The sequence below is a fragment of the Panthera tigris genome, chromosome E1 (genome assembly GCF_018350195.1).
Source record: "Panthera tigris isolate Pti1 chromosome E1, P.tigris_Pti1_mat1.1, whole genome shotgun sequence".
NCBI classification, from domain to species: Eukaryota; Metazoa; Chordata; class Mammalia; order Carnivora; family Felidae; genus Panthera; species Panthera tigris.
The window spans coordinates 57,638,239-57,652,995 of NC_056673.1; the positions used below are offsets into that span (position 1 = coordinate 57,638,239).

General features: G+C 66.7%; 1 protein-coding gene across 5 annotated transcripts in view; it reads right to left on the minus strand.

The window, feature by feature from the left end:
- DNAH17 (dynein axonemal heavy chain 17) overlaps window positions 1–14,757 on the minus strand; it is a 106,516-nt gene that overhangs the window by 40,763 nt on the left and 50,996 nt on the right. For 2 of the 5 annotated variants that reach the window (XM_042966512.1, XM_042966513.1), the window contains exons 36-44: window positions 14,139–14,295; window positions 12,974–13,078; window positions 11,387–11,544; window positions 10,819–10,957; window positions 10,467–10,694; window positions 9,945–10,082; window positions 8,568–8,700; window positions 3,076–3,203; window positions 2,313–2,461 (exon numbers count right to left, since the gene is read on the minus strand). In XM_042966512.1, the coding sequence (XP_042822446.1) occupies window positions 2,313–2,461; window positions 3,076–3,203; window positions 8,568–8,700; window positions 9,945–10,082; window positions 10,467–10,694; window positions 10,819–10,957; window positions 11,387–11,544; window positions 12,974–13,078; window positions 14,139–14,295 (1,335 nt within the window). Of the gene's footprint in view, window positions 1–2,312; window positions 2,462–3,075; window positions 3,204–8,567; window positions 8,701–9,432; window positions 9,567–9,944; window positions 10,083–10,466; window positions 10,695–10,818; window positions 10,958–11,386; window positions 11,545–11,821; window positions 11,837–11,946; window positions 12,074–12,973; window positions 13,079–14,138; window positions 14,296–14,757 lie in introns of those variants that run through there. The other 3 variants (XM_042966514.1, XM_042966515.1, XM_042966516.1) reach the window with 3 other exon arrangements.

Consider the following 14,757-nt stretch of genomic DNA (forward strand, 5'->3'; position numbering starts at 1 on the left):
GGCCCGCGTGGCGTCCCTCCCCTTGGTGAACATCCCTGGCGCCTCTGAGTGACTCTGGCGCTCCTGCCTGGTGATGCGGCCGGACGCCGACCTTGAGAGGGTCTGACGGGGGCGGCGGGGCCGTGGGGGTGCGCTCTGCCTCTGGCATTCTAGCCATAGGGGGTCCTGTAGCCTAGAATGACTGGGAGCCATCTTTCCTACCCCAAATGAAGCCAATACTGATGGGGGCAGAGCTGGACATAGGGGAGGAGAAAGATTTCACATCGTCTGTGTGGAAAGGGGGAGGGGGATGGGAAGGGAAGGGAAGGGAAGGGAAGAGAGAGGAACAGGTGCCTCTCATTAGATCATCTGAGTTCCTGGATCTAGCCGTGCCTGAAGCACCGCTTGCTGAATTGAGCCAACCTTTTTTTTTTTTTTTTTTTTGCTTTAGCTAGTTTGAGATGAATTTGTCACGTTCTACGGAGGCGTCCAAACTAATGCAATAGGCAACCACTGAGGACCCGTGTTGGACTGTCTGGTGTCCACCCGCTGCTGGCGTGCGTTGTTGAGAAGCGGGCCACCCCAAGGGCGAGGGTACAGACTCTGGAGCCTGCTGCCTGGGCCTGAATCGACTTCGGGCAGCAGCAGCTTGGGCGAGTTACTCAACATGTCGGGCTCCCAGGTTTTTCACTTCTGAGTGGGAGTGAGGACTGCCTGGGCGGATATTTTTAGAGCCCGCGGAAGGGAGCCTGGCCTGCCGTGAGCGCTAAGTGCCCTGCCTAAAGCATAAACAGCGTCCGGCCCCCTGGTGGGTCAGCGAGCGCATCATTTCCAGGATGGGGCAGAAGCGGGGGGCTCACGTCACCAGACACGGCTAGCCTGGCATCTGCAGCCCCGAGGACAGGCTCCGATTCTTACCGTGCCTCCAACAGAACGGAGGACCGGCAGCTAAAACGTCTGCCCCACTGCACCCTGGGTTGTCCAGAATGACAGAGCGATCCTTTCCACGATCTGTGTCCGCGGGCAAAGCGTGGTAAGCCCCCGCCCGGCTCCCCGGGGGAAACCTCGCTCCCTTTCCTGCTCTGGGATGTGCTCTGCGGTCTCCCGGCCTCAAGTCACTGCTGTCCCCGTGGGAGGGATGCCTTCCTCCCGGGGGCTGGGGGGGCGCGTGTTGGCCCCCTGCCCTCTTCACTTCCCCCCTCCTCGTCCCCAAACAGCCGCTCACCGGCTTGGTCCTTCCTCCGGGGGCCTCGAGAACCACTCCTGGCACAAGGCTTCCTTTCGGCTCTCTCCTTCCTACCCCCCACCCCCCTCCGGTGCCCCCGAACCCTCCGCCTCCCTCCTGTTGCCCCGTCTTCCCACCCTGGAAACTCTCACATGTGGTGTAGTGGCTCCCAAAACATGTCCACCAGGACCCATAAATGTGACCTTATTTGGAAAAGGGTCTTTGCAGACGTAGTCAAGGTTAGGATCCCGAAATGAGGGCGGGCCCCAATCCCATGACTGTCCCTACAAGAAAAGGGGACTGAGGGGAGACCACGAGAGACAGAAAGGTGGCCATGTGGATGTGGACGCAGAGATCGGGTGATGCATCCACGAGCCAAGGGTCGCCACGGGTGGCCCGGAGCCACCAGCAGCCAGGAGAAAGGCCTGGGGCGCTGGCTCCCTGGGGGCCTCTGGGTGGAACCAGACCCTCCAACACTCTGATTTTGGGTTCGGGCCCCCGAATCAATGCCAGATCTTCCATTTCTTAAGATTTTGAGCATTTCTCACATTGTCCCTTCCTCCCTGCCCCCAGTGGTCACCCATCGTCCCCTGGCGTGGCCGGCCCTCTTCACCCCAGAAAGGGCCCCCGTGTGGGCCCCGCAGGCTGGTCCAGTATCAGCTCCTTCCTGCCAAGAGCATCTTCAGGCTTGACGCTCCGTCCACGGACTCCCGACCGCCACCCGGACCCCGGAACCTCCCACTCTAGCCACCCCGCCCCACCACGTTCCCGTCAAGGCTGGTTCTCGCCTGGCGAGCTCCCTGCAGTTTCTGTCCGCCTGGAAAACTCCCTCTCCCGCCAGGTTTCAGCCCAAACTGCGCCTTCCTCTTGGGAACACTTCCCCGCAGGGTTCCCGGCGCACGGTGCCGTGGGCTAGTCCCTGTCACCACACCTCGTGTTCACACGGCTGTCGCTGGTCCTTCCGCTGCCGTGACCCGGGGCCCGGGGGAGGCCCCGCGTGCGGTATTTGTCGAACGAATGCCCGCACGCCCGCACAGGCGACTCGGAAACGCCGCCAGCCTCGCCTTTCTCTGCCAGTTTGGAACGGAAAAGCGAAAACCCAACTCACGGGTTCCACCCCAGGTCTGCGGGGTTGATGTACAGAATCCCGGCTCTGGAGACGGTGGCCGGGGTGGCCGTCCTCAGGTGGCTGATCTCAAACACCAGCCTCATGGTGCGGTTCAGGGGGATTCGCTCGTTGCTGGCCAGCGTGAGGACCTGGGAAGGGGGTCAGGCCTGTGGGTTTTCAGCGGCCGACGTGCCATTGTCCTGATGGTTTGTCACATGGGGGTGTCTCAGAACAAAGAGGGCCCGTGCACCTGTGCTCGTCACCAGCCAGCTTCCCTAGATGTCCCTGACACCTGTCCCACCCCCAGACAACACGGGAGGCTTCCCGAAGTGAGCACCGCGTAGGGCATCAGTGTGATACCACATTTGCTTTGGGAAAGCGTGGCCCCCCCCCCCCCGGAGTTCTTGTGTTCCCTGTTCCACCCAAGTAAGAATCGTCCTCTTCCGCTGTTTCTAGATCATTCTGAATTCTGTTTCTGTCTTCCAAGATGTTAGATGTCCTGCCACGTTATGTCACATGCCATTTAGGCAAGAAAGTTTTCCGTATCTGTGCCCTTCACCCATGCTGCTGCCGTTCCAGACAGACCCTCACTCCCCAGGGCCAGCCTACGGAAGGTTCCGTCTCACTCCCCAGGGCCAGTCTATGGAAGGTTCTGTCCATTGTGTGCAGCGGGTGGTGACGTGCTTCCCGTGAGCCCCCTGCCCCCCTCCGGGCCATCGCCAGGCTTTGAGGGTTAGCTCTAGAATCCAGGAGCCCCTTGAACCTTGTTGTCATCCATGACGGTGTTGAGAGATTCGATCCACATAGGGTCTATGTCCCCATCCAGGACGATCCACTTGGGGCCATCATGAGTGATGTTGGCCAGGTCCCGCATTATGGTGGAGAAAAGGCCTGTGAATGAGCAGGGCCAGGGTGGGTGAGCAGGGCTGGTGTGGGTGAGCAGGGCTGGGGTGAGCAGGGCTGGGGTGGGTGAGCAGGGCAAGTGTGAGCAGGGTTGGGGTGGGTGAGCTGGGGTGGATGAGCAGGGCGGGGATGGGTGAGCAGGGCCGGGGTGAGCTGGGCTGGGGTGGGTGAGCAGAGCCGGGGTGGGTGAGCAGAGCCGGGGTGGGTGAGCAGAGCCGGGGTGGGTGAGCAGGCCCAGGGTGGGTGAGCAGGGCCGGGGTGGGTGAGCAGGGCCGGGGTGAGCTGGGCTGGGGTAGGTGAGCAGGGCAAGTGTGAGCAGGGCTGGGGTGGCTGAGCAGGGCTGGGGTGGTTGACCAGGGCCGGGGTGGGTGAGCAGGGCCGGAGTGAGTTGGGTCAGGGTGGGTGAGCAGGGCCGGGGTGGGTAAGCAGGGCCGGGGTGAGCTGGGCTGGGGTGGGTGAGCAGGACCGGGGTGGGTGAGCAGGGCTGGGGTGAGCGAGCAGGGCCGGGGTGAGCTGGGCTGGGGTGGGTGAGCAGAGCCGGGGTGGGTGAGCAGGGCCGGGGTGAGCTGGGCTGGGGTAGGTGAGCAGGGCAAGTGTGAGCAGGGCTGGGGTGGGTGAGCAGGGCTGGTGGGGGTGACTAGGGCTGGGGTGGGTGAGCAGGGCAAGTGTGAGCAGGGCTGGGGTGAGTGAGCAGGGCTAGGGTGGTTGAGCAGGGCTGGCGTGAGCAGGGCTGGGGTGAGTGAGCAGGGCTGGTGTGGGTAAGCAAGGTAGGTGTCGGTGAGCAGGGCCAGGGTGAGGAGGGCTGCTGTGGTTGAGCAGGACTGGCATGAGCAGGGTTGGTACTGGTGAGCAGGGCTGGGGTGGGTGAGCAGGGCAAGTGTGAGCAGGGCTGGGATGGGTGAGCAGGGTCAGGGTGAGCTGGGCTGGGGTGGGTGAGCTGGGCTGGGGTGGGTGAGCAGGGCCAGGGTGGGTGAGCAGGGCCGGGGTGGGTGAGCAGGGCCGGGGTGAGCTGGGCTGGGGAGGGTGAGCTGGGCCCAGGTGGATGAGCAGGGCCGGGGTAAGCTGGGCTGGGGTGGGTGAGCAGGGCCGGGGTGAGTTGGGTCGGGGTGGGTGAGCAGGGCCGGGGTGGGTGAGCAGGGCCGGGGTGAGCTGGGCCGGGGTGGGTGAGCAGGGCCGGGGTGAGCTGGGCCGGGGTGGGTGAGCTGGGCCGGGGTGGGTGAGCAGGGCCGGGTGAGCTAGGCCGGGGTGGGTGAGCAGGGCCGGGGTGAGCTGGGCTCGGGTGGGTGAGCAGGGACGGGATGAGCTGGGCCCGGGTGGATGAGCAGAGCTGGGGTAAGGTGGGCTGGGGTGGGTGAGCAGGGCAAGTGTGAGCAGGGCTGGGGTGGGTGAGCAGTGCTGGGGTGGGTGAGCAGGGCAAGTGTGAGCAGGGCTGGGGTGGGTGAGCAGTGCTGGGGTGGGTGAGCAGGGCTGGTATGGGTGACTAGGGCTGGTGTGGGTGAGCAGGGCCAGGGTGAGCTGGGCCGGGGTAGGTGAGCAGGGCCAGGGTGGGTGAGCAGGGCCGGGGTGAGCTGGGCTGGGGTAGGTGAGCAGGGCAAGTGTGAGCAGGGCTGGGGTAGGTGAGCAGGCCCAGGGTGGGTGAGCAGGGCCGGGGTGGGTGAGCAGGGTCGGGGTGGGTGAACAGGGCCGGGGTGAGCTGGGTTGGGATGGATGAGCAGGGCCGGGGTGAGCTGGGCCGGGGTGGGTGAGCAGGGCCGGGGTGAGCTGGGCTGGGGTGGGTGAGCAGGGCAAGTGTGAGCAGGGCTGGGGTGGGTGAGCAGGGCTGGTGGGGTGACTAGGGCTGGGTTGGGTGAGCAGGGCTAGGGTGAGCAGGGCTGGCGTGAGCAGGGCTGGTGTGGGTGAGCAGTGCTGCGGTGATCAGGGCTCGTGTGAGCAGGGTAGGTGTGGGTGAGCAGGGCAAGTGTGAGCAGGGCTGGGGTGGGTGAGCAGGGCTGGTGGGGGTGACTAGGGCTGGGGTAGGTGAGCAGGGCCGGGGTGGATGAGCAGGGCCGGGGTTGGTGAGCAGGGTCGGGGTGGGTGAACAGGGCCGGGGTGAGCTGGCTGGGATGGGTGAGCAGGGCCAGGGTGAGCAGGGCTGGTGTGGCTGAGCAGGGCTGGGGTAGGTGAGCAGGGCAAGTGTGAGCAGGGCTGGGGTGGGTGAGCAGGGCTGGTGGGGTGACTAGGGCTGGGTTGGGTGAGCAGGGCTAGGGTGAGCAGGGCTGGCGTGAGCAGGGCTGGTGTGGGTGAGCAGTGCTGCGGTGATCAGGGCTCGTGTGAGCAGGGTAGGTGTGGGTGAGCAGGGCAAGTGTGAGGAGGGCTGGTGTGGGTGAGCAGGGCAAGTGTGAGCCTGGCTGGGGTGGGTGAGCAGGGTCAGGGTGAGCTGGGCTGGGGTGGGTGAGCAGGGCCAGGGTGGGTGAGCAGGGCCAGGGTGGGTGAGCAGGGCTGGGGTGAGCTGGGCTGGGGTGGGTGACCAGGGCCAGGGTGAGCAGGGCCGGGGTGAGCTGGCTGGGATGGGTGAGCAGGGCCAGGGTGAGCAGGGCTGGTGTGGCTGAGCAGGGCTGGGGTAGGTGAGCAGGGCAAGTGTGAGCAGGGCTGGGGTGGGTGAGCAGGGCTGGTGGGGTGACTAGGGCTGGGTTGGGTGAGCAGGGCTAGGGTGAGCAGGGCTGGCGTGAGCAGGGCTGGTGTGGGTGAGCAGTGCTGCGGTGATCAGGGCTCGTGTGAGCAGGGTAGGTGTGGGTGAGCAGGGCAAGTGTGAGCAGGGCTGGGGTGGGTGAGCAGGGCTGGTGGGGGTGACTAGGGCTGGGGTAGGTGAGCAGGGCCGGGGTGGATGAGCAGGGCCGGGGTTGGTGAGCAGGGTCGGGGTGGGTGAACAGGGCCGGGGTGAGCAGGGCTGGTGTGGCTGAGCAGGGCTGGGGTAGGTGAGCAGGGCAAGTGTGAGCAGGGCTGGGGTGGGTGAGCAGGGTCAGGGTGAGCTGGGCTGGGGTGGGTGAGCAGGGCCAGGGTGGGTGAGCAGGGCCGGGGTGGGTGAGCAGGGCTGGGGTGAGCTGGGCTGGGGTGGGTGACCAGGGCCAGGGTGAGCAGGGCTGGGGTGGGTGAGCAGGGCCAGGGTGGGTGAGCAGGGCCGGGGTGAGCTGGGCTGGGGTAGGTGAGCAGGGCAGGCGTGAGCAGGGCTGGTGTGGGTAAGCAGGGTAGGTGTGGGTGAGCAGGGCCAGGATGAGGAGGGCTGCTGTGGTTGAGCAGGGCTGGGGTGGGTGAGCAGGGCTGAGGTGAGCTGGGCTCGGGTGGGTGTACAGGGACGGGATGAGCTGGGCCCGGGTGCATGAGCAGGGCCGCGGTGGGTGAGCAGGGCCAGGGTGAGTTGGGCCGGGGTGGGTGACCAGGGCCAGGGTGAGCAGGGCCGGGGTGGGTGAGCAGGGCCGCGGTGGGTGAGCAGGGCCAGGGTGGGTGAGCAGGGCCGGGGTGAGCTGGGCCAGGGTGGGTGAGCAGGGCCGCGGTGGGTGAGGTGAGCAGGGCCGGGGTGAGCTGGGCCGGGGTGGGTGAGCTGGGCCGGGGTGGGTGAGCAGGGCCGGGGTGGGTGAGCAGGGCCGGGGTGAGCTGGGCCCGGGTGCACGAGCAGGGCCGGGGTGGGTGAGCAGGGCCGGGGTGAGTTGGGCTGGGGTGGGTGACCAGGGCCAGGGTGAGCAGGGCCGGGGTGGGTGAGCAGGGCCAGGGTGGGTGAGCAGGGCTGGGGTGAGCTGGGCCGGGGTGGGTGAGCAGGGCCGCGGTGGGTGAGCAGGCCCGGGTGCCCCTGGGACGCCTGCTGGTGACCCGCCTCCACTCCGCCTGAGTGAGCAGGGCCGGGGTGGGTGAGGTGAGCAGGGCCGGGGTGAGCTGGGCCGGGGTGGGTGAGCAGGGCCGGGGTGGATGAGCAGGGCCGGGGTGAGTTGGGTCGGGGTGGGTGAGCAGGGCCAGGGTGGGTGAGCAGGGCCAGGGTGGGTGAGCAGGGTCAGGGTGAGCAGGGCTGGTGTGGGTGAGCAGGGCTGGGGTGAGCAGGGCTGGGGTGGGTGAGCAGGGCAAGTGTGAGCAGGGTTGGGGTGGGTGAGCTGGGGTGGATGAGCAGGGCGGGGATGGGTGAGCAGGGCCGGGGTGAGCTGGGCCGGGATGGGTGAGCAGGGCCGGGGTGGGTGAGCAGGGCCGGGGTGAGCTGGGCCCGGGTGCACGAGCAGGGCCGGGGTGGGTGAGCAGGGCCGCGGTGGGTGAGCAGGGCCGCGGTGGGTGAGCAGGGCCGGGGTGAGCTGGGCCCGGGTGCACGAGCAGGGCCGGGGTGGGTGAGCAGGGCCGCGGTGGGTGAGCAGGGCCGCGGTGGGTGAGCAGGGCCGGGGTGGGTGAGCAGGGCCGGGGTGAGCTGGGCCCGGGTGCACGAGCAGGGCCGGGGTGGGTGAGCAGGGCCGCGGTGGGTGAGCAGGGCCAGGGTGGGTGAGCAGGGCCGCGGTGGGTGAGCAGGGCCGCGGTGCGTGAGCAGGGCCGCGGTGGGTGAGCAGGGCCGGGGTGAGCTGGGCTGGGCTGGGTGAGCAGAGCCGGGGTGGGTGAGCGGGGCCAGGGTGGGTGAGCAGGGCTGGGGTGAGCTGGGCTGGGGTCGGTGAGCAGGGCAAGTGTGAGCAGGGCCGGGGTGGGTGAGCAGGGCTGGGGTGGTTGACCAGGGCCGGGGTGGGTGAGCAGAGCCGGGGTGGGTGAGCAGGGCCGGGTGAGCTGGGTCGGGGTGGGTGAGTAGGGCCAGGGTGAGCTGGGCTGGGGTGGGTAAGCAGGGCTGGGGTGGGTGAGCAGGGCAAGTGTGAGCAGGGCTGGGGTGGGTGAGCTGGGGTGGGTGAGCAGGGCCGGGGTGGGTGAGCAGGGCCGGGGTGGGTGAGCAGGGCCGGGGTGAGCTGGGCTGGGGTGGGTGACCAGGGCCAGGGTCAGCAGGGCCGGGGTGGGTGAGCAGGGCCAGGGTGGGTGAGCAGGGCTGCGGTGAGCTGGGCCAGGGTGGGTGAGCAGGGCTGCGGTGAGCTGGGCCAGGGTGGGTGAGCAGGGCCGGGGTGGGTGAGCTGGGCCAGGGTGGGTGAGCTGGGCCGGGGTGGGTGAGCAGGGCCGGGGTGAGCTGGGCCGGGGTGGGTGAGCAGGGCCAGGGTGAGCAGGGCCCGGGTGGGTGAGCAGGGCCGCGGTGGGTGAGCAGGGCCGCGGTGGGTGAGCAGGGCCCGGGTGCGTGAGCAGGGCCGCGGTGGGTGAGCAGGCCCGGGTGCCCCTGGGACGCCTGCTGGTGACCCGCCTCCACTCCGCCTGCCCGGACCCGGCTCCTCCTACCGTCTTTCCACTCCCTGGTGGCCGGGTTGATGATCCCAAAGAGCTCGTCACAGGTGACTGCCTTGGGGTCCAGGTCCACAGCGATCGGCTTCCTCTTCATGTTCTGGTAGGTCTTGTGGAGAGACTTGAGGACCTGGGGGCGTGGGGGCGGGGGGACGGGCGTTGGCACCGGGCTCGGGGGCCCGGCCACTCCGGCACCCGAACCCAGGAAGGTGCCCTCCACCAGGGCTGCGGGGGCCTCCTGCGAACCCCAGGCAGAATTCCTGCTCTGCGACCGTCGTGCTTTGCCGACACTCGGGTGAGCCTGCGTCCCCCGAACGGCGGCCGAGGCAAGTAACCCGGGGACGGGGACCGCAGGCGCTCCCATCCGCGGACAGCGGAGCACCGTGTGCCCGGAGACCGGGCGAAGCTCGGGAAAACTCGCAGCGATTTCCTGACCGTGGAGGCCGTCCCCGCTCGTGGGAGAAAACTCCCCGCCATCCCTCCACCCAGAGAAAGGGGTGTTTAAGGACATTTGTCGGTGGTTCACGTGAACGCGCGTGTGTGTGCGTGTGTGCGTACAGACATAAACATGCATACGTGTGGGGCGCCTGGGGGGGGGGGGCTCAGCCGGTTGCGCATCGGGCTTCGGCTCAGGTCACGATCTGGCGGTTTCTGAGTTCGAGCCCCGCGTCGGCTGTCAGCACAGAGCCTGCTTCTGATCCTCTGTCCCCTCTTTCTGCCCCTCCCCTCTCCCTCTCTCTGTCCCTCAAAAATGAATAAACATTAAAAATGCATACATATGTATATGTTCCTTTTAGAAGACTGGGTTCATACAGTTTCTGCCTTTTTAAAAATAACTTGTGAGCGTCCCCCGTGTTATTACTTTGGAAACGATCCTGAATTAATAGCACGGGAGTCCGTCCTGTGGGCGTCCAGCTGAACGCTTGGCTGGCTTCGAATCTTCCGATGTTATCGATGTTAGTAACATTGGCCGCCACCCTCTGCTGCTCACTATGCCCAGATAGTGGCAGGGGACAGGGGACAGGGGACAGGAGGGGGGTGGGGAGCTGGTGCAGGGGGGCAGGTGGGGACAGGAACGTGGGGAGCTGGTGCAGGGGGGGCAGGTGGGGACAGGAACGTGGGGAGCTGGTGCAGGGGGGGCAGGTGGGGACAGGAACGTGGGGGGCTTGCACAGGGGGGCAGGAGGGAACAGGAGGGTGGGGGTGGGGCACTGGCCACAGAGGGCCAGGTGGCTGGTGTCCAGGGGGAAGGAGCAGGAAGAGAGGAGGACCCAGGACAAGGGCTGCGGCTGCCCCAGGGGTGTGGGGAGGCGACGAGGCCCTGCGAGGGTTGCACGGGGGCTGGGGGGGGGGGGGGGGGTGGGGGGCGGCGTGCCTGGGATTTGCCGCTGCCCGCGTTCCCGATGACGAACACCGAGTGCCGCACTTGAAGGAGCTCCTCGAGCTGTACGACCTTGAGCACGAAGCTGTCTTCCGCCTGCAGCTTGAGCTCCACGACGCTCTGCTTGATGATCTGGGGAGGCGCGCACAGGGCGGGGTGCTGGGCGCGGGGACCTGGCGGTCCTGGCGGGAGGGGGACTTCCTGCCTGGCAGGGGGTACTGTGAGGGAGGCCCCCGGCGCGGCTGTGTTCGCTCGCTCGTTCCCGCCCTGCCGGTGATTCTCCCGAGCACCCCTGCGGGGGACAGACCTGCCCGAAGCCCTCTCCGGTCCCCTGGGAGACCCGGCCCCCAGCATTGAAAGAGGGCCCCCCCCGGGGCTGGAAGGCCGTTCGTGGCTCCAGGGGGCCTCTCGTGGCAGAGGGAGCCGCGTGCCCCACCGTCGCACCTGCCATGGAGGTGCCGGCGCAAGACCCCCCCCCCCCCGCCTGGCTGGACCCGAGGGCCTGCCAGGACCTACCTTTTCAAAATTCAGGTCCCGTTTGCGAGGCACGTCCAGGGCAGGGAAGAGGTCCCCGATCAGCCCCATGAACACAGGCAGGTCGTCGGTCACGATCTTGGGGATGTTGAAGTCTCTCAGCGCCCTCATCAGCACCTGGTCCTCTGCCCGGCTGGGGTCGCCCCTCTTCAGGGAGCCGGCCACCACCAGCACGGACTTGATGGCTCGCAGGCCCCAGTCGTAATGATCCTGGGGAGGGCAGGCACGGGCGGCGGACGTGAGCGTGCCTTCCGGCTCGGGCAGCTTCCCCAGACCGGCCCGGAAGGCACCCTCCCCAGCCGCCCTGCGGGCCCCAGATGCCGTCAGCTCGCACCTGCTTCGACAGGAGCTCCCTGCACAAGGTGTAGAGCGTGATGAACTTCCTGGCCAGCAGGCGGGCGTCCAGGAAGCCCTCGGCCACCAGCATGATCTCACATATCAGTTCGAAGTCGGGGACGACCATGGCACAGGGCCTGGGGGAGATCAGCGGGGTGGGCCTCCGGCTTCTCCCGTCTTCCTCCCGCCACCCCATGGTTGGTCAGCCAGCCCCGCGCCTCACCTGCCAGGCAGCCCGCAGCGTCAGGGTTTCGGGGCCGAGGGGGTGGGCTCCCAGCAGCCCCCCTCCACTCTCCACCTCCCTGGTTCCTCCTACGCCCTCTGCCCTCCGCCCGGACCGTCGCCAGGCCCTACGCCTGTTCTACGGACTCTTCTCTGAACCCTGCCTTCCACCGAAGGGCACGCGCCCCGTGCCCCCCAGGAAGGCAGAGAGGGAAGACCACCGTCTACTTTTAGAGGGGGCCCTGCCTGCTAGACCCCCCGCCTCCCCGACTGGGGAGCCCCGTGTCCCCGGCCTCCCCTGGCTCCCAGCTTGCTCTGGGCTAGCTTCCCCTCTGCCCACGCACCTGAACAAGGCTTTTAAGTTCTCGGGCAACTCGGTGCGTCCCGCGTAGCCAGGGTTCATGGTGATGAACAGGCCCACGGTGGGGACGAGGCTTATCATCTCTCCCAGGAAATTGAAAGTTTTCTTCTTGGCCCGAATTGCATCTTGGACACATTTTACCTAAACAAGCACACAGACACGTCCGCGTGGAAATGACCAGTTTCTTCGGGCTGGATCTCCATCTGTGTTAAAGTGCATGGCTGTGAGTTTGCAGAGGACGCTCCTGGTCTCTCTCTCTCTCTCTCTCTCTCTCTCTATCTTTTTGAGGGGGGGAGGGGCAGAGGGGGAGAGAGAGAGTCTTAAGTAGGCTCCATGCCCAGTGCAGAGCCCAGCTCAGAGCTCAATCTCGTGACCCTGGGATCACGACCTGAGCTGAAATCAAGAGTCAGATGCCTACCCGACTGAGCCACCCAGGCCCTCTTTTCTCTCCTTGTAATGAAACTTCATTTTGAGACACTAGACTCACGTGCAGTTTTCAGAAACAATGCGGAGCACATGCCCGGGTGCCCCCGCGTGACCTACCCGGCGCCCCCTAGTGGTAACGTCTGGCACAGCAGCAGTGCAGCATCACAAGCAGGACCCCGACGCCGACAGTCGAGACAAGGGACATTGCCGTCACCACGAGGACCCCTCACGTGCCCTTCTATAGCCATAGCCCCACTTCCCCCGGCCCCCACCTTCTCCTTGGCCCCCGGCTCCCTATTGCTGTAATCCTGCCATTTCACGAATGCTGTGTCGGATCGTGCAGTTTGTAATATGACGTCGCCCGGCAGAACGCCAGGGTGTCGTGCGGCGTGTAACGTGATGTCACCCAGCAGAACGCCGGGGACGCCCCCCCCCCCCCGCCCGTCTCCCAAGGGCGAAGCTGCCTCAGAGTTGGTTCCGCACTATCGCTGAGTGGTGTTCACCTCCTAGCGGCTCCGTGTGTCCCGTTCCTGCCCTGGAAGTGCCGCGTGGGAGCACTGATCAGAGCCACCTCTGTGTCAGACAGTCTTTAAGAAAGCCGGCACTGGGGGAACTCTAAACTTCAGGGGTCCTTGGCCGGGTTTGACGTTCCGCCCCGGCAGAGCAGCTGCGAGGCCGCGCGCCACCACTGGAGGGCGCCCCACGATCGCGGTTAAAACCTTCCAACCACCCGGACTTGAATTCAGAGTCTCCGCCTTCCCGGCAAAGTTCCCGCCCCCGGTCCTGGCCTTTCCTCCCTGGCTGGCCCGCAGCGCAGGGCTCCCTTCCAGAAGGGCTCCCCCCCACCCCCCAACCCCATGCGAAGCCTCTAGCTAGCACCCCGGGCCGGTCCCTGCTGGTCCATTCGAGTCAGAAAACATTCTGGGGTGCAGTGACCGACTTAGGGGGTGGGGCAGTAAGTGCGGCTGCAGCCCCTCATCTGCGGTCGGTTACGTACACGCCGCTCTCTCCGATGCTCACTGGTTTCGCTTCCGTGTGCCTGCCCGGACCCCGGGCCCCCGAGGGACAGCCCCGGGGGAGACCGCCCGTCTCTGTGCCACAGCACCCCTCGCTGCACGGCGCACTAAGCCCCGCGGGGCCCTACCTGCACGGCGATCACCGACAAGACTTCCACCGAGATTCGGTTGAACTCGTCGAAACAGCCCCAGGCTCCCGTCTGGGCCAGGCCCTTGTAGATGTTGCCGCAGGACTAGAGAGGGGGAGAGGGGAGAAGGGAGCCCTGGGGAGAGGAAGGCAGGCGGAGGGCGGGCGCCCCCCGCGTGGAGCTGGCCGCCGGGGAGAGCCCATCCTGCCCCAGTGATCTCCCTGGGGTGGGGGCTGCCCTGCCACCCCCTGCCCCAGCTGCACAGTTCAGACAAGCGCATTCGTGCAATGTTCTTCTTGCGCACAAGGGAGGGGGCTTCTCTCTGAGGGGCTGGTGGGGCGTGAGTGTCGGTTTCTTCTAGATGCTTCTGGCACCCCAGTCCTCAGCTGGGTGATCGGCAGTCTTCAGTGATTCTGCGAGGGCTCCAGGGAGTGTTACGCTCCTTCCGGGGCGTCCGGGTTCAGGTTTGACTTCTCCGGACTACAGAGGCTGGTGTGGACCGTGACCTTGCTGGTGAGGTTGCTGGTGCCACCTCAGGAGGGTCGGGCCCCGGGGCTCGCATGCGGGTGGGGAAGGGACTGGAGGCCCCCGCAGGCCCAGGCTCCCGGCCTCAGGCCCACCCCCAGCCCTCCTGTCGGAAGCTGCTCTACGGGGCCTCCAAGAGGGTATGCACTCTCCGGGGGCCCTCAGAAAACTGACACCATTCTGCACGGTCTCCAGGGCCTGGCGGGGCCCGGCCCGGCCTCTGGCTCCCCTCCTAAGCCTGCCTGGACTTGCTTTTACCCGGAAGCCCCAGGCTGGATGAACCACGACACAGGTGCCCCCAGCCACCAGGGGGAAAGCTCAGAGCCGAGGCTGGGAGGAGGTCCCCTCCTAGGGCGGGTCAGGACGTTCGGGGCTGGGCGTGCTGACCCTAGGAGCCTCTTCCAGACGTGTTAGTCACATCCACGAGGCCCCAGCTTCCCGGGAGGGCCAAGACGGCCAGCAGGGACACAGCTGCTGAGCCTGATGGGTGCAGAGACTCTGCAGACCGGGAACCTGGGGCCTCTCCTCCCCGGTTCGGCCTGCAGTGTCCAGATGCCTAGAACACGCTTGGAGCGTGGAGGGTGCTGTACGTGGTCCCCACGGGGGCCTCTGGCCGCCCCCTCCGGGCCTGGGAGCTCACCTTATAATCCATTTGCTCGGAGCAGTTGAAGACGTACACCATGGTGCCCAGGGCCCTGCCCAGATCCTTGGTGGTCTCAGTCTTTCCCGTCCCGGCGGGGCCGGCAGGGGCTCCGCCCATGATCAGGTGAAGGGACTGGGTCAAGGTTATGTAGCATCTGTAAGGGACCTCTGATCATCAAGAGTGCGGCGACCCCATGGCTGCCCCCTCTCCTCTCACCGTAGGGTCAGCTCGTCGTGCTCATGGTGCACCTGCTGAGCGCCAGGGAGGGACAGGGACCGGCCCAGCCAGCGCGCGAGACGCGGCCCGGGAGCCAGCACCATCCTGGGGCAGACGCGGCACAGACGCTGTGCCCACCGCAGGGCGGAGTAAACCAGTGACAGTCACCTCACCATCTTGGAGGGCTCGCTCTGAGCACCTCCTGGCCGGTCGGAGTGCTTCGTCTCATTAAATCGCTCCTTCTTCCACAAGCTCATTCGTAAGATGGCACCCCCCCCCCCCCACCGCCGCAGGTCCCCAGAGAGGATAAGCCAGTTCCCCAAGACCACACGGCTAGTGAAGTGATGGGTCCAGAACACGGTGCCCGAGGCTGGGTGTCCCCACTGGGCGGCAGGACTGA